The 23,972-nt window shown below is 37.3% G+C and overlaps 2 protein-coding genes across 2 annotated transcripts; both read right to left on the bottom strand.

Moving 5' to 3' along the window:
* Positions 1-13,637: 13,637 nt before the first annotated feature.
* On the bottom strand, positions 13,638-15,061 carry LOC149232039 (uncharacterized). Its single transcript, XM_089381811.1, has 2 exons — positions 14,482-15,061; positions 13,638-14,269 (listed from the first exon to the last, which is right to left on the bottom strand). The coding sequence occupies exons 1-2, from the start codon at positions 15,059-15,061 to the stop codon at positions 13,638-13,640; spliced, it is 1,212 nt and encodes a 403-aa protein (XP_089237937.1).
* A 3,345-nt stretch (positions 15,062-18,406) lies between these two features.
* LOC149232038 (TMV resistance protein N-like) lies at positions 18,407-20,368 on the bottom strand. Its single transcript, XM_089381810.1, has 4 exons — positions 20,220-20,368; positions 19,605-19,803; positions 18,996-19,445; positions 18,407-18,469 (listed from the first exon to the last, which is right to left on the bottom strand). Exons 1-4 carry the CDS (start codon positions 20,366-20,368, stop codon positions 18,407-18,409), a joined length of 861 nt encoding a protein of 286 aa, XP_089237936.1.
* Positions 20,369-23,972: the final 3,604 nt, after the last annotated feature.

The raw sequence follows: 23,972 nt of genomic DNA, 5'->3' as shown, positions 1-23,972 counted from the left end.
AATTTCAATTTAAAGAATTATCTTTTACAAAACTAAAAATAGTTAATTTTTTAGATTTTTTTTAATTATTTATTAAAATAATTATGAATTTTACTCTTTTGAGATAAAATCAAATTAAGAATATCTAAATATATAAAAACATTTAACCATTTCCATTTTACCAAAATTCTAATACTCCCTCGTACAATTTGTAATCAACAAATGAAACACATACAAAATTTTCTATAATCAACATATTAAATACATATATACACATAGAGGAAATATAATTCAATTTATAATGGGGAAATATATGATTACAAATGAAACACATAGGAAATTTTCTATAATCAACTTATTAAATACATATATACACATATAAGAAATATAATTCAATTTCTAATGAGGAAATATAAATATCTTTATTAGAATTATATATTTTTGTTAATTTTCTATAATCAATATATATATATATATATATACAGATATAGGAAATATAATTCAATTTCTAATGAAGAAATATAGATATCTTTATTAGAATTATATATTTTTTTTGGATTACATAGTAAATCCTATGATTTAAATTAAAAAGATATATACATATATAAATTTTTAATTAAAATCTCAAATTTCAATATGCCTTTAAAAATATGATTTAAATATTTTACATTAAATTAAATTAAAAAATAAAAATCATGTTTTACTTTCCTTATTTATGTCAAAATGATTATGAATACTAAATTTGATTAATAGCAAAGCAGGAGTAAAAGGATATTTTATCAATCCCCTTTCAACAAAAGAAAAAATTAATTGTCATTTCATTAATTTTGAATTTTAAATATTAAAATTTAATTTTCTTTCTTTATAGGACTTTCATTGAAAATTATATTTTCATAAAGCTTCGTAAAAATTATGAAAAATTTTGCAATTTGATAGAAGTCAAAATCACACTTTCAATCCCAAGCTATTTCCCGTGCAGCCAGGAACAAATAATGGAACGTGATCGGAGTATTATATGAGACAAAACGCATCATCTTTTGGTTAGGATTCTCATGATAGTTTAATGATGGATTATGTTTCTGGTTTGAATTGGTGATCATTATCAAAATTCAAATTTTATTCATGTAAGTTAAAATAAAAAATTTATAAAAAAATATAAATATAAATTTATAAAAAATATTGCATTTGAAGAAATTGGATATCCCTCAGCTTATATTAGATCAGTATTTAAGATGGATTAATGCTGGTTTTATTTTCAATATTAACCATTTATGTTTATTTAAGATAATCTAAAAAAATAAAAGAGAGAAAATGGGAAAACATGCAAGTAAAATCTAATAATATGAATGACAAAACCCTAAAATTCTAGTGTACTGTAAAAAATGAGATACTAGTATCAGAGAGCAGAGAGACTCAACTCATCAACACAACACATAAACACATAACACAAGACTTGCTTCCATTCATCGATTAATAGGTATTTATACAAGATTGAGAAACTTCTGGATATCAATTCGGGTGGTGGCTTCCTGAAGAAGCTTGCCCCTTTGTCAACAGTTTGTAGAAACCATATTTAAAATCTCTGTTGAATGTAGGTTCCAGGTAATTGGAATTAACTCTAGTTTCTTCTAACACTCCCCTTAATTCCAACTATATAACAAACATCTGATATGCCTACTGGTCTAAGTCTCAGCTAGGCTTACAACATAATTTGGATTTTCTACAATGCACAACTTATTTCTACACATTTCAAATTTAGCCTTTCCAAGAGGCTTGGTGAATATGTCAGCCACATTTTCATTTGTATTACAATATGATAAGTCAATTTCTTTTGATTGCAATTTTTCTCTTACAAAATGATGTTGTGTGTCAATGTGTTTTGTCCTTGCATGATATATAGGATTGTTTGCCAATTTGATAGTGCTTTGATTGTCACATCTGATTACTGTAGGTGCTTGTTGTGTTTCTCCAACATCTTCAAGTATTCTCCTAAGCCATATGGCTTCACAGGTAGCACTGCATAATGCTTTATATTCAGCTTCAGTGGATGACAATGAAACAGTTGGTTGTTTCTTACTGCTCTATGATATTGGTCCTGAACCAATATTGAACACGTATCCAGTAGTAGATTTCCTATCTTTTAGATTTCCAGCCCAGTCAGAATCAGAATAACCTGCCAATTCAACATCAAATTCATCAGTATACATAATACCAAAATTAAGTGTTCCTTTTAGATATCGAAGGACTTTCTTTGCTGCTTTCCAATGGCTTTCACAAGGCTTAGCCATGAACTGACTAAGTATGCTGACAGAATATGCTATGTCTGGCCTGGTAGTGGTGAGATAGTTCAGACTTCCCACCAATTAACAGTACATAGTTCCATTCACCTCTTTGGTTCCATTATCACTGCACAATTTGACATTCTATTCTAAAGGAGTAGATGTTGCCTTGCATTCAGTCATATTGAATCTTTTATGGATTTCCCTTGTATATTTGTTTTGTGTGATTAGTGTCTTACCAGATTCCCTCCAAACTTCAAGACCTAAACAATAATGCAATTCACCAAGATCCTTCATCTCAAATACATGTGACAACTGATTTTTAATTTCTTCAATCAACTTGCATGCATTTCCTGTTATGATAAGATCATCAACATATACAGATATTAAAGCAACATTCTTGTCTTCATCTTCCTTGATGTATAAGTTAGGATCATTCTTGCTTCTCATAAAACCTTTCTCATAAAAGAAAGAATCAATTTTCACATACCATGATCTTGGTGCTTGTTTCAAACCATATAAAGATTTATTTAACCTGCAAACTAGATGCTCCTGTCCCTATTTTACAAACCCTTCAGGTTGAACTAAATAAACTTCTTCTTTTAACTCACCATTCAAAAATGCAGATTTGACATCTAACTGATGCATTTTCCAATTATATTTTGTAGCTAATGCAATCATGATTTTAGTTGTGTTCAACTTAGCTACAAGTGCAAAAGTACTTCATAATCAATTCCCTCCTTTTGTGAATATCCTTTTGCAACCAATCTAGCTTTATGTTTATCAATACTTCCATCAACATTAAATTTAGATTTATAAAGCCATTTGCATCCTATGGGAACTTTGTTTTTAGGTAATTTTGTTAATTCCCATGTGTCATTCTTCATTATAGAGTTATATTCTTCATTCATTGCATTTCTCCATTCTTCATATTCTTTAGCTTCCTTGTAGCTTGAAGGTTCTACAACATTCATAACATGAGACATTAATGCATAATCTTTATACTTTACAGGTACTTGACTTTGACGTGATGACCTTCTTGGAGTTTTGCTATTTCCATCTTTCTTTTGGCTTTGCAGAGTCTCCTCTCCTCTCTTTGGAGTGTCATGACTGCTTGATGCCACTTGCTCTTGAACTTGTACCTGTTCATGTGCTTGTTCCTGTTCTTGTTCAACGCTTGGATCTAATTTGACATAATCATCAATATCATGCCACACACTAGTATTATTTATTTTATCACCTTCATTTGCAATCTCATGAAACACCACATCCCTACTTGCAAGCAATCTATGAGTACTGGGATCAAACAACTTGTATGCTTTTTTATTATCACGATAACCAATAAATATGCACTTAATTTACTTTGCATCAAGTTTTCTTCTTTCATCTTTTGGAATATGAGCAAATGCCTTGCAACCAAAAACTCTTAAATGACTCACTTTTGGTTTGTACCCATAAAATGCTTCAAAAGGTGTTTTAAGCTCTAAACTTTTGGTTGGACTCCTATTGTTCAAATAAACAATAGTATTAATGGCTTCAGCCCAAAAAGCATTAGAGATATTTTTACCTTGAAGCATACTACGTGCACATTCAACTAGTGTTCTGTTTTTCCTCTCAGCAACTCCATTTTGTTGAGGTGTATGTGGCACTGTAAATTGTTGTAGAATCCCATTGCTTTTACAATATTTATTAAATTCTATTGATTTGAATTCTCCCCCTTGATCAGATCTCAAAATTTTGATGTAATTACCAGTTTGTTTTTCCACCATACTCTTAAATTCTTTAGAATACTCAAAGACATCACTCTTCTTTCTTATGAAATAAACCCATGTATACCTAGATCTATCATCCACAAAAATAAGAAAATACCATGCTCCACCAACAGATCTAGTTTGTATAGGTCCACATACATCAGTATGAATTAATTCAAGTATTTCCCTTTGCCTTTTTTCTTTATGTATAGAAAATTCCTCCCTATGTTGCTTGCCAAGTACACATGCTTCACATTCAACATGATCATTCTTCAAGACAGGAAGCCCTTCAACCATTGTGTTCTTTTGAAGTAGCATTAAATCTTTGTGATTTAGATGTCCATACCTTTGATGCCATAAATCTACCGCTGATATTGTTGTAGATACCAATGCTTGATGACTTTTCCAGGTTACATCCAGCTTATACAAGCCTCCAACTATGGTTCCTGTGGCAATAACCTTGTACTTATCTTGAATGTCTTTCACTACACACTATGATTTAACAAATTCCACCTTCAAATCTTGGTCAGTAATAGTAGAAACATAAATTAAATTCTTTTAGATATCAGGAACATACATCACATTATGGATCTGTTTCTCTTGTCCATTAGGCAAATTCACACCTATTACTCCATAACCTTGAACTTTAAATGATCTGTTATCTCCTAGGCAAACATATGTTCCATCAATGTTTTCATTATATTCATTAAACCACTCCTTATTACAAGACATATGTAGTGATGCACTAGAATCAATGAACCAAGCATTCTTATCATCATTTTCCACAAACAATGCAGCATCAGAAACAAACAATTTAAGATTTTTAAATCCATCACTGATTGAGGTATCTTTGTCCACAAAATTTCCATTATGCCTTCTATTTCTTTGCCTAGACTCATTATATTTCCTTTTATAACAATCTTTAGAATGATGCCCAGGTTTGCCACAATAATAACACTCATCATTTCTCTTATGGATTGGAAATTTAGACTGTGTCATACCTTTTTGTTTTGCTTGAAACTTTCCTCCTTTGTTCTTGTCCCATGGCTTGTCTCTGTATGGATATTTGCCCTTGGCCACCAATGCCAAATCTAAACTGCTAGAGCCCAAATTAAAGCTCTTCATCCTTTCCTCCTCTTGTAGAAGAATTCTTGTCAATTCATCAAATGTAGGAGGTTTCTCTCTAGCTGCAAGACTTGAAAAAAAAAATTGATAATATTGCACGAAGCCATTTAATATGATGGTGACTAAGTCGGTACTAGACACCTTTTCACCAATATCTCCTAACTTATCACTTAAATCTTTGACACAAGATATGAAATTGCTTATATTTTCATTTGCTTCCATTTTTAGAGATAAAAGCTTAGTCTTCAAAAACAAGATTCAGTTTGTATTTGTTGTTTCATACAAACCCTTCAGCATATCCCATGTTTCTTTAGATGTCTTGCAATCTCTGATGTGAGGAATAATGTTGTCCTTTACGGACATACGCAAAAACACCTTTGCTTTTGTCTCCCTTTTTTCCCAATCTAGAATAGAACCTGCAACAGTGGGTTTGGGCTCATCCCCACTCACAATGGACCACGAATTATTTCCTTCTAAAATAGTCATTAATTTGAATTTCCAATTCACATAATTTTCTCCATCAAGTTTGGTGGATTCATTCATATAAGTATCAAGAAATAAATTTGCCATAATGAGAAAAACTTTATCCAATCACCAAAATGACACCAAATCCAAATGCACCAAATTTCACTATGTGTAAACTCACATTGCATATTACAAAGCAACAGAATAGCATAAGAAACCCACTTTTACCCTTTGGTATAAATTCAATCTTTCAGCTTCAAAAAATAATTACTTGACCAAACTGACACGATGTTCCTGGCAACTGGACTCTTGCACTTATTGGCTGAAACCCAGAAAACAAAGACTGATCACAAAGGAAACCAAAACCTGCACAAAATGATATGCTTTTACAGGAGCTTACGTCACTATATTAACTCTTAGTTGGTCATAACATCTGGAATTTCAGCTGATACACAGAACTCCAATCAGAGTCTTGATCTAGTTACAGTCTTATAAAAAAACAGATTCTTTAATCTTAGTCCAGTTACGGTTATATAAAAATGCAGCGACACAATCCTCAAAGAAAAAAACATAACTGTTCTGTCAAATTTTTGAGCAGCACCCAATACAGTATATTTTTCTGCGCCACAATAAAAACAAGCAAGAAAGAATTAAACACAAATTACTGTTATGAATAGCAGTAGTGCCAGCAGTTCACACAATCAACAGTGTCTCTCATAAACAGCCAACGCGGTCATCAGCACCGCTATCCCTTGCCGTTCTCTGCCGCGTCCACCACACTCACAAATACAGAATACTCCTCTTACTCAGAAAGAGAGCAGAGACTTAAACATAACAATGACTCACTGCCTCACATGGCGCTCACCACCAAGCCTCACACGGCGCTCACCATACTTCTGCTGCGCGGCTCTGATACCATATCAGAGAGCAGAGAGACTCAACTCATCAACACAACACATAAACACAGAACACAAGACTTGCTTCCATTCATCGATTAACAGGTATTTATACAAGATTTAGAAACTTCTGGATATCAATTCAGGCGGTGGCTTCCTGAAGAAGCTTGCCCCTTTGTCAACAGTTTCTAGAAACCGCATTTAAAATCTCTGTTGAATGTAGGTTCCAGGTAGTTGAAATTAACTCTGGTTTTTTTTAACAACTAGATATTAGCAGGTTTCAAGTGATCTCCATATACCAAGAAATTTATATGTTAATCATTATTCTTTTTTGATCCAAATTTATTCATCAATAAATATGTCTAAATTAATCCTTATAATAGATCACAAAAATAAATCTTTTAATTGAATTCCAAATAGATTATCATCATTAAAATAATGACTATTCTCCAACCAACCAATTTCTATTCTTTGCTAAGAATAACAAGGGGGCAATTTGAAGTCTGACTATAAAAGGAGAACTGCGCTCACTGCCAACTTCAACTAATTTCATAAATCAAAAATTCGTACCATATTGAAAGCAACGTATTAGGTTGTGAGCCGAATCAACCTATTAGGTTGGGTATTAATGAATCTCGGTAACTATGGATTGAAGTCATTGAATATTGACCAAAAAAAATTCAAAATCTTGAAAATTTTCAACTATAATATAAATTTTTAAAAATTTCTATTTATTTAATCAAAATTTTATAAAAATATTTATTTTTATTATTATGGGAACAAAAATGATGGCAATGCAAACTAGCAGTTGAGACGAGAGAGAAATGGAGTTGTTTTTAGTGGGATTTTTTAGACTTTTCGGTGTCTGAATCATGTCGAAAAATTTCAGGTGAAATCTTGACTTGTGTTATTTAAACTCATTTTTTGACTATATAAATGGATTTAGCACCCATAAAAAACCCTAGGGCACTTCCATTGTACAGGGTTATCCATCAAGCTTATGATTTCAATAAATTCTTGTGGGATTTTACAGAAATTAGACCAAAAAACTGGCTGGAAAAATTTCAAAAAAATCTCACTAAAAACAACTTAGAAACACACGCAACTTAACATTGACTCGAATGAATTCTTGGTCAGAAAGCATCATTGATTGTCTTATAATTGAACCTAAAAATGACAGGTATTCCTGTCATGATATTACATGTGTTTAATAATTTTGACTGGCTATCAAAAAAATCCAATGGCCGTGAAGACGTGTTGGTCGATTAGGGTTCCAGCAACTAGGGAAAATTTTAAGGATGGAAAACTGTCTTGAAGTTTAAAAATATTGGCGAATCTCACTAGTCCTTAATATGAAAACTATAAAATGTTTATTGATATATTTGTAAAATTATTCAAATTTATAATGGTTTTAGATATAGTATCTATATAATGTTGGCAATTTTTAAGGTAAAATAATTTTATATTATAAAATTTGGGCGAACAATTTTTATATAAAATGGAAATTGGCAAATCTTTTTTGTGGAAAAATCATGGAAAATTAGCCCACCTGCGAATATTAGCCCCTAAAATTTTCCATGCCAGCAACACTTCGATTGAGGAAAACGCACGATCAAGAAACACAATTGCAGCGTGAGCAGGCACATGACTGATGCAAAGATCTGATGATGTCGGGGACCATTAGAAAAAAACAAGAGCAGATCTGAAGAATCTCTGTGGCCGGGGCATGAAAAGTTATTTATAATGCATGTACGTTTATCAAAGAACATTAAACAGATTATCATTCTCTCTTCTAAAATTAAATAAATAGTCTTTCTTTTCATAGTAGTGTTCAGTGTTCCACGGGGACTTGCCCCCCCCCCCAGGGGTCTAGTTTCCTAGCTCCCCCACACTCCGGGGACTTGGGGACGAGAAGTGGTCATTTCCTCATGCTCCCAAAAAATAGGGTACGCAGGGGGACATGCCAGGGGGTCGTTTCCTTGTGCTGAGGGGTCGTTTCCGAAAGGGGGTCGTGGGGAGTCATGGGGGGTCAAGGGGGGACGTGGGTGGTCGAGGGGCCCATTTTTTCAAATAAAATTTTGTTATAATTAAAATTTAACATTAGTTTTAATACTTTAGGGTTTCAATTCATTTTTTTATAAATTTAATTCATTATTCACCTTGGCCCCTCATTCCATTCACAAGACGTTCCTAGTTCCTTTGCAGCAAAGAGGAATTGGTCCACATATAGCTTCATCCACTCTATCAAGAGGAACAAGCTTACCTCTAAAAGAGCAGAGAAGTTAGTGGCTGTGCACAATTCCCTACATCTTGAGCATAGGAAGACACTTGAGTATTTGAAGGGACCAACAACACGATGGGATGTTGATCCAAAGAATGATGCACAGGTAGATATGGAGGAGAGACTTGATGAGAGACAGATGGGGTTGGTTGGTGTGCCACTTATCATGTTTGAGAATGCTAGTGATTCAGATTCATACGGTGATATGGTTGATCTTGATTTATTCATGCAGCAATTGGATACAAAGACTAGCGAAGCATTACCTTCAGGCTTGAGCAAAATTATGCTCGTTTATCTTTTGATATGTTGATGTTCTTATGTTATTCTGACTCTATAAAATTTTGACTCTTGATGTATCAGACTTGACTTTAGTATTTTATAATTCTATAAAATTTTGACTCTTGATGTATGGTGTATCAAACTTGACTTTTATAATTTTATGTCAATATTCATTGTTCAATGTTCAATGTTCATAGTAGGAAGTGGAACATCAATATGGTTTAAACTTTAATCATAATGTATGATGTATGATGTATGATTATAAATTAGAATTTTAAATTTATATGATATTAGATAATGATATATATATTAATGATCATGCGTTGCAACTTTTCAATTCAAACCCAATTGTCATAGTGGACTCAATTTATAAATTATATTTTATATTTATAAATTTTTAAGACCCTGACATCCCCCCACGTTTCCTAAAAATTGGTGGGGAGCTTTTGCATAGGCTACTCCAGCGTATCCTCTCTCCCTCGCCCCCTCATCCCAAAACCTTGGTGAAACATTGGTAGTGTTAGATAGAGTTATAACAAGTTATTCTAATAGTCTTTCTTTTTATAGTAGTGTTAGATAGAGTTATAATAAATTAGAATAGAACAATAATTAAACAAAGGCTATATAGTAGCTAGTACCTACTACTTAGTTAAAATAGAGTTTATTAAAACAAAAAATAGCAAAGACAAAGATTTTTTTTTTAGACAAGGGTCGGTTGCTATTGTATTAAACTGAAAAAAAAGAAGGCAGATTGCCATACATAAGATGCTTCCTGAGCATTTTGAATCCAAGGAATTACAAAAAATTTACTTTCCTTAATTCTAACTTTTGTTTTACTGCCCCTAAGACTACTTATACTGCTGTAGATTCTTACAAACTGTGAGCCCCAAAATTTACATCTGCAACCCATGACTAATCTATATCTATACGACTTATCTTCCTTGCGGTAGATCCTTCTGGGTCCATGTCTGGCTCATTTGGCTTTGCACTAGAAGAGGATGAAGTATCTTTGAATTTTTTATCCATCATATACTTGAGGATGGATATCTTTTCTTCCGCATGGACGCATCTGTTACTCAAATCACTGAATTGTTCATGCAGGGTGTGAACTCTATGCAGGAAGAGGTTCATCTCAGCCCTGTATTTGTCATGGAGAATTCTGCATTGGTCTTCAAGCCTTGTTTCCAAACTGCGAACCTGATCCTCATCGAACTCAGCTTGTAAGTCCCTGCAATGAAAACACTGTTATGGGCGCTCCATTGGGTCTGGAAAAAGGTTGTAGGTGCTGATCGGATTCTTCTCACAGTGCCTCTGATGACTTTCCTTACAGCTGGGGTAAGTCTCCTTTCGCTCGGTGGCGGCACCTCTCTGGTAAGAGTAGCAGCCTCTTGAGGATAGAGCCTCAATCTTGAAGAGATTAACACAGATTGCTTGGAGAGGAGCAGCGGCGATTCCGCTCTTGAAACTGTGAATGCGAACTTCTCCAGGGGTATATAAAGCCTTCCCAATGGTCCACCGCACCTTCCAACGCATATCCTGACCAATATCAAGGACCTGATGTTTAGGACGATTTCCGTCTGCAGGATGTCTAATTCCCATGCTTCGAATTGATTTCCTTATCTGGTTTCTGATGCGAGTCCTTTCTGCCTTATCTACACTATCCCCTGCACTGTGGACTTGCCTGTAGTAGTGGATTCTTTTGACTGCGATTCTCCTAGCTTTGACTGGCTGCGGATTCCTCATGGTAACGGTTGGAGGGATGTGACGTTATTACAGCTGAGGATGCCTTTGGAGTGATCACAGGCCTTGTTGGCGTTCTTGTCAGCATCTTTATTTAGTCCATGAAGTATATGATAATATCGGACCTCCTCCAACAATTCATGAAGGATTTGGTTCCTACAGTTGATTTGCTGCAGAAGGGTGTTTGGCGTGCTCCGCTTTTGCACCATGAGCCTGATGATAATTGCTGAATCCCCGAAGATAATTACTTTCTTAATTCCTATTTTGAGCAGTTGGGTGAGCCCTTGGAACAGAGCCAGTCCCTCAGCCCTGTTGTTGGATAGCTCACCCAACCCCCATTCAAACTGAAGAATAGTCTCACCATTGGCGTTGCATATAAGACCCCCAGCACCTGCTAGGCCAGGATTTGATTTTGAGGCGCCGTCAAAGAACATATAGAACCTATTGCAATTGCTCAGCCAGAGTGCAAATTCCTCTTCCTTGAGCCTCAATTTCCAAACGCTGCTTGCCTCCGTCAATCGTGGATTTCCTTGCCTTGGTGCCTGGAAGCTGTTGTTGTTTCCTTGTACACAGTTAATCAAATTTCTCTCTTCAACACTATAATTGGTGGTCTCAATCTTTTCATGAGTGTGGACTATAATTGTTTCCACCGCTAAATTCTTAGCTTTTTGACACATAACTCTAGTATTGCATCCTTTGTCTTGAAAAACCTTCCTGTTTCTTGCCAGCCAGATGCGCCAAACAAGGGTTAAGGGTATAGTATGCCATATCCTTTGCGTTAATCTGCTCTTTTTTCCTTTCCAAGGACAATTTCTCCTCCAGGTGTAGACAGATTCTGCAATGGTTGCCTTTGGTTCCCATGTGACTTCCCCGATTGAGGCCATCTGTCTCCAGCAATCATCAGCTACTTGGCAGTCTATGAACAGGTGTTGCATTGTTTCTTCAGCTTGACAGCAGTTTGGGCACCTGGATGGACCCAGAATGCCCCTTTTATTTAAATTTTCTGCTGTTAGAATCTTCCCTTTCAGGAGGAGCCAAAAAAAGAATTTGACTTTAGGGGGGGCTTCAGCTCTCCATACCAGTTTCCATTGATTCCATATGGCCTGTGGGAAGGCGCTGTTGCAAAGATGTTGGTACCCTGCCTTGGCTGTGTATTGAGTTCCCGTGGGGTCCCAGCGGTAGCCATCTTGCTTTCCTCTTTGGATCGGAGCTTTACTTTGCAGAAGGTTCTTAAAAGCTACAACGCTTGTTTCTAACTCTCTAGGATAATCCGGGAGATTCCAACCAGCCCAAGTTTGAGAATGGTTTCCCCATTGCGTTATTTGAGCTAAGCTCCATATACCTCTGTCATTAAGCCAACTAATGGCAGGGGTTGCTTCTATGTTGGATCCCATGGATTGCTGTCCTAATATTCTATCAGTAGAAAAATTAATGCTGCTCCCCCCTCCTGGGACCTTTGATATGTTTTGGGTCATAAATGGTATGACTTTCTTGCAGAGCTGCCAGATTTTTGTGCTGTCTCTATTGGGGATATTGGTGTCCAAGAGTTGATGCCTTGTGCTGTTCAGATACTTGGCCTCTAGGACCGTTTTCCACCAAGCTGAGGCCCCTGAGATCAGTCTCCAAATTATTTTAGCTCCAAGAGCTAGGTTCAGCAGTTTTGGGGATCTTATTCCAAGCCCTCCTCTCTCATGAGGCTGAATGACATTCTTCCAGCTAACCAACTTTTTCCTTTCCGTTTTCCCTCCTTGCCAGAGAAAGTGTCTAAGGGCTCTTTCCATTTTTTGGTGGAAAGCCATTGGAGCTTGGTACAGAGAAAAACGATAGATGGGCAGAGAGGACAAACTAGATTTTAGAAGAACAAGGCGACCTGCTGGATTCAGCCAGATAGATCCCCATTGTTGGATCTTTCTCTTTATTTTGTCAAGGATTTCATTCCATACATCATCTTTCATAGGTCCCATACTTACCGGCATTCCTAGGTAAGTGAAATGGCTCCAATTTAGCTTGTATGAGACTCCTAGAGTGTTTGCAATGTTGTGGATGGTTTGAGCAGTTGCGTTCCATCCATAAATGCAACTCTTTACCTGATTAACTTTCCCTCTTGAATAGTTCATGAATTGATCTAGAATCTTTTTGAAGCACTTTGCTATGATTATTGACGCTCCTCCCATCAAGAGGGTATCATCTGCAAATTGGGAGTGATTGATGTTCTTTGTACCTTGCTCAAACTGGATGCCAGTGATTAGGCCAATTCTTCGGTTGTAATCGAAGGCTTTGCTAAGAGACTCAGCCATCAAAATGAATAAGTAGGGGGACAAGGGACAGCCTTGTCTTAGGCCACGAGAGGATTGAAAGGCAACACAAGGGCGACCATTGATCAGAGGGGAGATCCAAGGATTCGAAATGCAGGCTTTGATCATATTAATGAAGGAGGAATTGAATCCCATTTTATGAAGCACTGCAAACAGGAAGGAGTGTCTAACCCTATCAAAGGCGTTGGCAAGATCTAGTTTTAGGACAAATCCCTTCTCTTTTCGGCTAATGATTGAATGAATGGCCTCTTGCACAAGAAGGATGGAATCAGAGATGTGTCTATTAGGCAGAAAGCCACCTTGATTTTCTGAGATCAAAGAGGAGAGAAGGGGCTTGAGTCTTGCTGACAGAATTTTGGTGATTATTTTGTATGCTGAATTGCATAAGGATATGGGTCGAAACCTTGAGAAGGTGGAGGGCCTGTTTTCTTTAGGAATTAATGCTAGATGGGTTGAGTTGGTGTATCCCCCTAGTTTGCCTTTTCGAAGAGCCCAACGTATCATCTTTAGGAGGTTTTTTTGATCAGCTACCAGTACTCTCTGTAAAAGCTAATTGGAAACCCATCTGGTCTTGGGGCTTTGTCTGGGTGAAGACTCCAGATTGCTTTTTGAACTTCTTCCTCTTCTATATCTTGAGTGAGCTTGCTGTTCGTTTCTTGAGTGACTTCAGCAGTCATGTATTGAAGTATACTGGAGTAGTCCTCCTCACTTTTGTCCTCTGTAAGGAGATTTTTGAAATGATTGGTGGCTGCTTCTTTTATGGAGTCCTGGGTGTCGTAGTTGTTGCCTTCACTATCTCTAATTGTGCTCACAGTGTTCCTGGTTTTTCTAATTGTTGCCTGCTTATGGAAATAAGATGTATTTTTATCTCCCTCGCGCAGCCATAACTGTCTTGACTTCAGTCTCCATTTGATCTCTTCGTCCCTTAGTGTTTGGCTCAGCTGGGAGTACAGTCGTATCTCGTTTTCTTTGGCTTGTTGGGAGAGACCAACAACTTCGATATGTTGCTGCACTTCCTCAAGATTTTTCTTGATATCCTTTTTAATCAGCTCAGGCTCTCGGTAACTATTCTTTGCCCAGGCTTTGAGTGCCTGTCTAGTTTGCTTTAATTTTGATTCCCAGGTGAAAATCGGGAACCTTCCACATGCTGGGACCAAGCCTGCCCCACCACGTCTCTAGCTGCAGGAGATCGATTCCATAAGGGGCTATATTTGAAAGGAAGGGGTCCGAGCTGGCAATGACTGTGCAAGGTGAGCGTGATTGGATAATGATCCGAGGCGGAAGTGTTGAGGATGTTTGACTGGCCGGTGGAGAAGGAGGACAGGAATGAGATATTGATGAGGAACCGGTCAAGCCTCTCCATGATATTACCTGCTCCTAGTCGCCTATTGCTCCATGTGTACCTGCGGTTCTTGGGTTTTATATCAACCAAGTCTTGCTCCTGCATAATGTGCTCAAGTCTGTTTCTGAATGGGTCTGGGCTGAAGATGCCCCCTCTCTTCTCATTTGCATGCAAAACCAGATTTAGATCCCCTGCGAGAATGAGGTTGTTGTCTTGGTCTTCTGCTATATTTGTTTCCAAGGTGGTCCAGCACACTTCTTTTTCCCTGTATTGATTTGGTGAATAGATATTGTATATTTTAACAGTTTTTCCATTTTCCTTGCTTTCTAGTTTGACACTGATCCAGTTCTGATGTGTTTTGACAAAGTTGCAACTCCATTTGCTATTGTCCCACATTGTTAGGATGCCGCCCGAAGCTCCTCTTGCTTCACTGGCACAACCATTGTATTGCTTTTGCTGATTGATAATGTTGTTGGATGCGGATTGATCTTGCTTTGTCTCCTGAATGAGGATAATTTCAGGCTTTTCACTTTTGATTAATTCCTTAAGGGCTGCTATCTTGGAGGGGTGCCCTAACCCCCTACAGTTCCAGGATAGCATTTTCATCATGGTTTACCGGAAGCATGGAGAGGTGCTCGCCTCTCTTTGCCTTTGTAATTGTTTTCTTTATCCGAATGTCCAACAATGAAGGATTCTATAGGAGTCTGAGATCCCATAGCAATATCTTTCTGCGCACTTTCTTCTCTGTGTTGTTTAGCTGATTTTCTGCCTGGACCGTGTTTTTTGGGAATATCACTGGGTGCTCCATGGTCCTTCGATGAACTTCTGGTGATCCTTGCAGAGGGGGTGTCAGGGGAAGGTTGTGAGGTATGAGGGGGGGAGGGGTGAGGAAGTGGATCTGATGGATCGGATTCTTCCTCAGAGAGGGCAGCAAAGGGGTTGGAAGAGGGAGGAATGGATGGATCAGTGGGTCGAGGAGGAGAGGAGGGATGATGAAGGGGGGGCTGCTGAGAGGATGAAGAGGGATGCTGATGGGATGGATGGGGATGGTTGGGTTGCTGGAGAGAGGGCTCAGGGGCTTCAGATTCCGAAGGTTTCAGAGGAGGAGATGTTTTTTTTCTTTTAACAGTTTCCCATTGCCCTTCTTGCTCTTCTGGTTCTACATTAATAATTTTAGGGCATCTATTTGCAAAATGGCCATACTCGTGACATACCTTGCATTTGAAGGGTATCTGTTCGTAGTCCAGCTGCTGGATATGGCACCACTCGTCTACTTTCAGTTTGATTGCTTCCGGTAATCCACGTCCGAGATCCACTTCAATACAAATCCGCGCACAAGCCTGCATATTATCCTTGGGCTCACTGCGATCTATATATTTTCCAACCGCATTTCCTATTGCTTTAACCGAGTCATCACCCCAGCAGTGAAGAGGCAGATGGGGCAGCCTGACCCAGACTGGTACGGCGCTTGGAATGTCAAGCTCTGGATCAAAATCCGGGGTCCATTTGTTGAGGTAAAGACCCCTGGAATCCATGAAGTAAGGCCCATTTCTGAAGATTAGGTCCTTGTCTTCCTTAGTTTCGAAGTGGAAGGTAAAATATCCTCTGCCACAGAATCTGATGGATATTTTCCCTTGGGTCTTGTCTGCCCAGTTTCGTTCAACCCACCTTTGCACTGTTTTGGGCGAGGGCCATAGTCCTGTAAATTGCCCTATTAAGCCTTTCTCTGCTAAAGAGATAGCTGCCATGCGAGGGATAGTCGGTGGCAGATGAACTTCCTGTAAAACATCTAATTTCTTCACGAACTTGGTTGCTATTGGCCTTGTTCTTTGCTGAGGAAGCGATTTGACCAGTTTGGAAAAGGCCTGTTGTAGTTCCGGATCCCCACCAGGCGGATCCGGAGGATCCATGGAGCTGATCGATCAAGCAGCAGACAGTTCGATGGCAGAGGCGCGCGCGCACAGCAGCTCCTAGGTCAGGGCTCGCAAAGACAAGGATTTTATCACAAAAATAAAACAACTAATAAAATATTGTATTGTTAAACATCATCACCAAAAATTAAAAGATCTGATTAACTAATGTTGTTTATATTAAGATACATATTTATTTTTATTGATATATCTAATTGTTTATAATTAAATTTATTAAAATATGTTTTTAATATAATAATAAGTTATTTTAGATTGAAAATATTGTGAAAAAATTATAATTCATGAAAATAGAAATAATAGAAAAAAGAAAAAAATTAAAGAAAAAAGAAATAAAATTAGTAACTAATAGAAATGAAAGTTACTAAACAACTCATAATAAGACCTCAACCAATCACTTTACAAATAAATAAATTTAAATAATGATAAAAATAAGAAAAATTAAATTCGTAATGTTAAATTATAAATAAACATCATAAAATTTTAGTCAAACACAAACTAATACGGGAAAAAACTAAATACCTACAACAAATATAATAAATAATCTCTCATACCTACAACAAATATAATAAATAATCTCTCATCATGATGCTTAATTAAAACCAATAACATGTTAGTTAGAATGGAACGCTGCTGTTTAGATTACAAGGTACGATTAGAATGTCATTTCTGCTATCAGTTTCCTATGTACGTATGTAATGATAGAAAGTTTGTGACATTTGAATTTATTTATTTAGATTTATTAATTTAAAATTTATAAACTAGCATTTGCACCTAATGTTGCAAAGGAAACGCCATAAGGCATACCGTGTGGAGGAATATTGAAATGTGAATGGGCATTTTTGAAAGCAAGGGTCGATGATAATGAGTTTCAATTGAGGAAGCCATGGCTAAAACCCTATCCAGGGGTTAAAGTGGCTATAAAATGGAATAAAAATAGTCATAAATAGCCATTGAAGTTGTTTAAACACCTTTGTATCTGGATAAAGATTGCCTAGTTGAAGGTGAAGGTAAAAAAATGAATCCAGGTGAACAGGTCGATGATAATGAGTTTCAATTGAGGAAGCCATGCCTAAAACCCTATTCGGGGGTTAAAGTGGCTATAAAATGGAATAAAAATAGTCATAAATAGCCATTGAAGTTGTTTAAACACCTTTGTATCTGGATAAAGATTGCCTAGTTGAAGGTGAAGGTAAACAAATGAATCCAGGTGAACAACCACTGGGTATCCATATCGATTTGGATAGGGTTATTTAAGAAATCATTATTTAAACGAAAAATTTAATTAATATCAAGATATATTTAAAACATGTATTATATTCATTAAAATAGTTTGATTTTTTTTTAAAATATGTTAAAATCCATTGATAATGAATTGGTTGTAAAGACATAAACTATCAAAATGGTATTTCATCTTGAAACATCCTTTTTCAAGTTTCAGTTGGAAAATACAAGTAGTAAATTGTAACGGAAGAGGTTAGAGAAGAAATATAATATTCTGAAGAACATTGTGGTTGTCATTCCATATTTGAAGTTGCATCAAAATTTGTTGGAGGCATCGAAGACCTAAAGACGCAGTAATGAACCTGCAAAATGTATATTTTGTTAGGATTTGTAATATGTAAATTAAGTGTGGAAATTTATTTGTAATATTTTGCTTGTGAGTTGTGTTAAAAAGAAATTGGAATGAATGGAAATGAATATTCGTTACAGTATTCAGCCCAGTGTCTATCGTGTGCTCAGTGATTTTATCATCTATAGTTCTGGGAGACACACTGCGTCTGGGAAGGTGGGTGGTTTGTTATATTCTCAAATATTCAATTTGGTGGTTTGTTATATACTCCAATATTCAATTTGTGTTAGAGTGGTTCAGGTAAACTTAAACTTGATTAGATAAAGTTATTAGTTGTTTTTGGGCTAATGAGAATCTATGGTTTTGTCCATGGTATTCATATGGAATATAGTATATTCTTAAGTCTTCAATTTCTATTAGAGTGGTTCAAGTAAATTTGATTAGGTAAAGTTATCAGCTATTTTGGGGTTCATGAGAACCCATAATTTTGTCTATGGTATTCATGTAGAATATAGCCTGTTTAAAAACAGAAAGACTCCATAAGTGAAAGAAATTAACATCGAGGCTTTTGGCTTTTAAATAGGTTATATTCCATAGGAATATCATGGGCCAAACCATAGGTTGGAGATAGAAAACTACTTATAGGTTGGAGAGAGTTGTAACTAATTTTAAGGCTCCTTTCTATCTCTGTAGGTAATGTTTGGTGAAGTCCATTCAGTTGCTCTTCCCAGTAAAGTTTGTCCTGTTCACAAACAAGCGCCCCAAAAAATTTCAATGATAAAGGCAAACCATGGCATGCCTTTAAAAACCCATCTACAAGATTTTCAAATCCTGGTAGTGGATATGGCTGGAAAAAGGCATGCAAGCAAAACAGCTCTTGGGAGTGTGCTATATTGAGGCCTGGTAACTGATAAATTGACGACTCTACAATTCATGCACTTCTAAGGATATGCTTGCCCCTAGACGTAACCAAAATCAAGCTCTTGGGGTGAAGGACATGCTTAATTGGCAAGAAAGGATCTAGTTGATCCACATGACCTACATCATTTAATATTATGAGTGCCTCACAAGCTGAGAGATTCTTTTTAAGTATCTCCACGCCTTCTTCCCACCTTTCAATTTTGATATCTCTATCCTTCAAGTCCTTAATGAGTTTGCTTTGTAAATTATTTAGAGACATTCTATTTGCATTTTCCCTCACATCAAATAGAAAGCAGGATCTATCAGAATCTGACCTCTTACGATTGAAAAGTTCTTTGGCCAGCATCGTCTTTCCAATTCCACCGATGCCCACAATCCCCACAACCTTGACCTCCACATGCTCGTCATGATGCAGTCGCAGTGTCCCTTCAAAATCTTGTAACTTTTCTGCCAAACCAGTTGGATATTTTGCCACATCCAATAGCATTGCAACATTTTTCAACACGGCTTGCATGACCTTCTCCAACAGCTCCTCTTCGTGCTCCTCCAAGAGTCTCTCTTCACCCTCGTCCTTGAATATTAATTAAGACAGTAAAGTAAGTAATGACAAAAGCATACTTGAGATGTGATATATGCTTCAATGCAACAGATTTAGAACTAATATGGATCGAGACGGTGGATATCCTTACCCATCACCCTCCTGCAGTTCAAAGCCACTTATATTCGCGACATGATGAAGGGCGTTTCGCCAAGTCTGGATAGTCTGCAAGTCGTACTGCTGCTTCTCTTCGTGGATACGTAGGGCTTTAGCGTACGGTCCATCTTTATCTTTGCCCATCCACCTGACCTCCGAGGGATTCACTTTATAGAAGACCGAAAGAATAATAGCTTTGGACTCCACCATGAGGACCAGCTCGTCCAGGCACCACCTGAATTCGGCATAGGTCGCAAATGAAATGGCTATATGGACAGAGGCTACTCGAACAACAACTTCTATCTGAGATGTAATATTGTGTCCAGCCTGCAGTTCGGGCTTGTCGAGGAAGACTTGCAATCCATTGGAAATGAGGTGACGGTATTTGTAACCATTAGACCAGTGCGCAAACCGTTTCAGCAACTAATTTTTTGTAACCATTCTAATCTAATGGCTGTAATCTTTGCAATCGTCTTACATATAATCCTATGGCATATAAAGATGACAGGTAGGCAGAGAGGGGAGTTGATTTCAAAGGGAAACTCCTTACGGCGTAATTAATTAATCATCAATGGTAAAGGTGACATACAAGGTGGGAGTAGTCTACTTAGGCGAAGGAATGGCCCGGTTTCCGTCGCCGCCTGGAAAAACCTCTGGCTTCTGGCGCTGGCAATTCCTTCGCCCTCCGCGAGCTCCGCCACCCTCCGCATTAATGTCCATGACTGACAGGGGCGGGCTCCGCCACCCTCCGCATTAATGTCCACGACTGACAGATATCTGACAGACATTCTGATTTCCATCGCGTCTTGCCGCCGAGGAGTTAATTCACCATGGAATTTGAATTCCTCCGCCTGGGATTAACTTCAACTTCTCGGGTTAAGGTTCTTCAGAGATTCAAATGGAGAAACCATGTTGCAGGTCCTCTGTCTTGTGTCTTCTTACTGTGTTTTTGATGCTATGTTCCGGGTTCGAATCCCGCTGCGCTCAGGAGATAGCAGCTCCTGCTCCAATGCTTGAATCAGAAAAAGAAGCCATGTTTTCAGTATTGGGTTCTCTGGTAGGAAGTGACTTGAATGTGAATGGGATTTATCCAGATCCTTGTGGTACCACACCTATTCAGGGATCTTCATGTGATCTATTCGGCGATTTCTGGTTCGTTACATTATTAAACCTTGGCGCCATTTATGATAACTCGTTGAAATGCAGTGAGATCGCCAGCATTCATCCTACACTTTTCAGCCTCGGGCACTTGAAAACTCTCTCATTCTACATGTGCTTCAATTGGGCTCCACAGATAATGCCTTCTCGAGGGTGGAAAAATCTGAGCAACTCTATCCAGAGCCTCACATTTCGCAGCAATGAGGTCGTGGTTGGAGTGTTCCCGTCTGAGCTATGTGAGCTGGGAAACTTAGAAAATTTGGTTGTGAAAGAAAATAACATGAAGGGTCCATTTCCAGAGGAGCTGGGGAGATTGTATAAACTGAAAAAGCTCCTTGTCAGTCGGAATCAGTTCTGTGGCCAAATTCAAACTTTGATTGGCAACTTGGAGAATCTGCTAATCCTGGACCTGAGTTTCAATAAGTTGAATGGTACTTTGCCTTCTTAAATTGGGGGCTTAAAATCTCTCATGAAGATGGATTTCAGCGATAATTTTATCAGAGGGAAGATTCCGCTGGAGTTGGGCGATTTGAAAAATGTGACGTTGTTGGATCTTCGCAACAATGGGCTTCATGGAAATCTTCCACAGACATTGACGGACATGAGTAATTTGCAGGAACTTTATCTAGGAACCAATTCTATTGGGGCCAATATTTCTCTAGCATGGGATAAGCTGCCAAAGCTAATTAGTTTCGATCTCTCGACCTCAAGATACGAGGGAAGAATACCAGAGTCTCTAGGTTCATCCAAGCAATTGCGATATATTTCTCTCAATGCCAATCGTTTCACCGAGGAAATCCCATCGAATTTTGCGGAGATTCCTTCCTTGAATACATTATATCTCAATGGAAATAATTTATTAGGCACAGTGGTTTTTCCTGAGATCTTTTGCAGGAGATTGGGAAGGCGCCTGGCCCTGTGGAATAATGGCCCGGGGCTTTGCTATGAAGGCTCTGGTATAATAATTCCTCATGGTGTCAGTTCCTGCAGCTCCGAATCATCAAAGGCAGCAAGCCACCCATCTTCTCCAACTAGTTTTGTAAGCCCAGGCATAAAGAGATATGATGTTGAATATGTTTCTGTACTGTTGTTATTACTGTATGTAGGCACTCTAATGGCTCAATAGCCATAGATAAAAAACAGAAAGCCCTTATTTTGAAGGACGGATATATAATTTTATGTGTATACTACATCAGGATACATGTGTTCCTTTTTGTTATCGTTCGTTATATTAAGAAATATGAAAAAAAAGTTCGGGGATACAAAATCTGTGTCATCTTTTTGTGTTTCTCTAAGTAATATTTGACCCAATCAGTCATTTGGTGATGATTTGACTCAATTACTGTGAGTACATGTTACCTGTCTGACTTTATTTTGCATATTTTTTCAGGAAAAGACTTGCTAATATATGAATTGACCATGGCTTTAAATTCCAAACTGGCCATGGCATTTTGGTGGAAAAGTGAGGACAGTGTTTGATATAAATGTGAAGAATTAGCCATATTTTAAGAGATTGTCAGTCTGTAACAGTAAACCCTAATCCTACTGTAAAACAGGAATTGACCATTGCTTTAAATTCCAAATTGGCTATGTCATTGAAACAGAGTTGGGGGAGAATCAGGCAACTTGGAATTCTGAGAAACAGAGTTGAGGGATGTCAAGTTCCCTATGGCCATAATTCATCTGGGCAAAGTGCATTTTCTCTGAGTGTACAGAACTGCAAAATCTGAGGTGAACAACAGTAATTGAAACATTGTATTCCTCGGATAAAAGGTTTATAAGTTTATCTAAAGGACTTTAAAGAAGTCAGAATTGCTTCAGTGTAATTTCTATTGTTCTAAACTTTAACTATCCTTCGTATACAGCTTCTAATTTGTATTCCTCTTCAAGGAATTCAATACTATCCACGGGCACATGGCATTTTAAGCTTTATCCTTTGTCTTTAGGTATAGCCCCTTTTATAATTTATCCTTTGTCTTCCGGCTTATGTACAAACTTTTCCAAATGTTAATGGTAAAGGAGTTGGAATTTCTTCAGTGTATTTTCTATTGTTTTAAATGGTAAAGGAGTTGGAATTTCTTCAGTATATTTTCTAGTGTTCTAGGTCGATGGTGGCATGGTTTGAAGGCATCTTTCTGGTTCATCAATGTAAATGGTTTTAACACACAAAAAGTGTTTGGAAGCATCATTGCAGAAGTTTTTGTAGATTAAAAGTATAGCACCATAGATCACTACAACTCTAGCATTGTCACTTCCCAGAATTTTATACAGGACCCCAAGTCATAGTAATCATTATAATAATTAATTGGTTCAAAGTCATAGTAATCATTATAATAATTAACTATAAATGAAGTGTGAACAATTCCAAACGAATAATACCATGTATTTAGAAATAAAATTACACAGTATTCTAACTACATACCATGTACTCAACAACTGAGTGTAATTATGGATAGTATATTATGAAGCTGGCGATTCATTTTGCATTTTATACAATCTCTTATCATGCTGATCTGGAAGCGTTATAGAACTATTCTACTTATCATAGACTTGATAGATGGGAGACCATAGAAACTCAACAACGCTGGTAGAAAAGTGTGTTCATAGCAACACAAGGGCAAGGTACATTCGAAAGTAGTAGACCTCGAATATTGTTGACCGTGCAAAGCACAATACAAGCACAACAAATTATTTTATAAGTAGCACTCAATCCATTGAAGAGAGAAGTCACCATGATTGTAATTTTTTTTTTTTGAGAATGGTGCCTTGTTGCCTTCACTCACAGAGAATGTATGCAGTATGGGGTGATGTGGACACACAACTTGACTGCCAGAGCAACGACATTAGAGTTTCACATTTAATTGAATACCTAGCAGGGCCATCGAATCCATGATATTCAGTACAATCATTGCTCAGTATAAGCAAAACTGTTATTGGTTAAATCCATAAACTCCAAGTAATGACAACGCGAATAATAAACATGGCATCGAGCCCAACTGTACAAGTATTGCTCAAAGAATATATAGAACACAGAATATGAGAAATATGAAACCTTTAAAGAGTCTCAAGCTCTAGAGCCAACTCCATTGCAGCTTTCATTGCATTTAGGAAAATATTAAAATCTCTGTTTGTTTAAGGTGTGTCTCATATGTACTCAGTTGTGGTGCTTGAATTACTCCATTCTCATATCCTTTGAGGTCAACACTCTTGGTGTGGTGCTTGAATTACGCCATGCCCATATCCTTT

This window comes from Pinus tabuliformis, chromosome J, assembly GCF_031772625.1.
Source record: "Pinus tabuliformis cultivar Carrire ecotype Pingquan chromosome J, CPIR1, whole genome shotgun sequence".
Taxonomy (NCBI): Eukaryota; Viridiplantae; Streptophyta; class Pinopsida; order Pinales; family Pinaceae; genus Pinus; species Pinus tabuliformis.
The sequence above is the reverse complement of the archived record's forward strand: the minus strand, read 5'-3'. Positions and strand labels throughout refer to the sequence as shown.

What these genes read in the sequence shown, in the direction of transcription:
- LOC149232039 (XM_089381811.1), bottom strand. Translation starts at nt 15,061, where the DNA reads ATGATGAAAATGCTATCCTGGAACTGTAGGGGGTTAGGGCACCCCTCC. An exon ending in CAATAGGCGACTAGGAGCAG is followed by an intron (nt 14,270 to 14,481) that starts GTAATATCATGG and finishes GTGGTGGGGCAG; the next exon opens with GCTTGGTCCCAGCATGTGGA.
- LOC149232038 (XM_089381810.1), bottom strand. Translation starts at nt 20,368, where the DNA reads ATGGAAATCAGAATGTCTGTCAGATATCTGTCAGTCGTGGACATTAAT. An exon ending in GGCGAAACGCCCTTCATCAT is followed by an intron (nt 19,446 to 19,604) that starts GTCGCGAATATA and finishes TTAATATTCAAG; the next exon opens with GACGAGGGTGAAGAGAGACT. An exon ending in CACTCATAATATTAAATGAT is followed by an intron (nt 18,470 to 18,995) that starts GTAGGTCATGTG and finishes GTTTTTAAACAG; the next exon opens with GCTATATTCTACATGAATAC.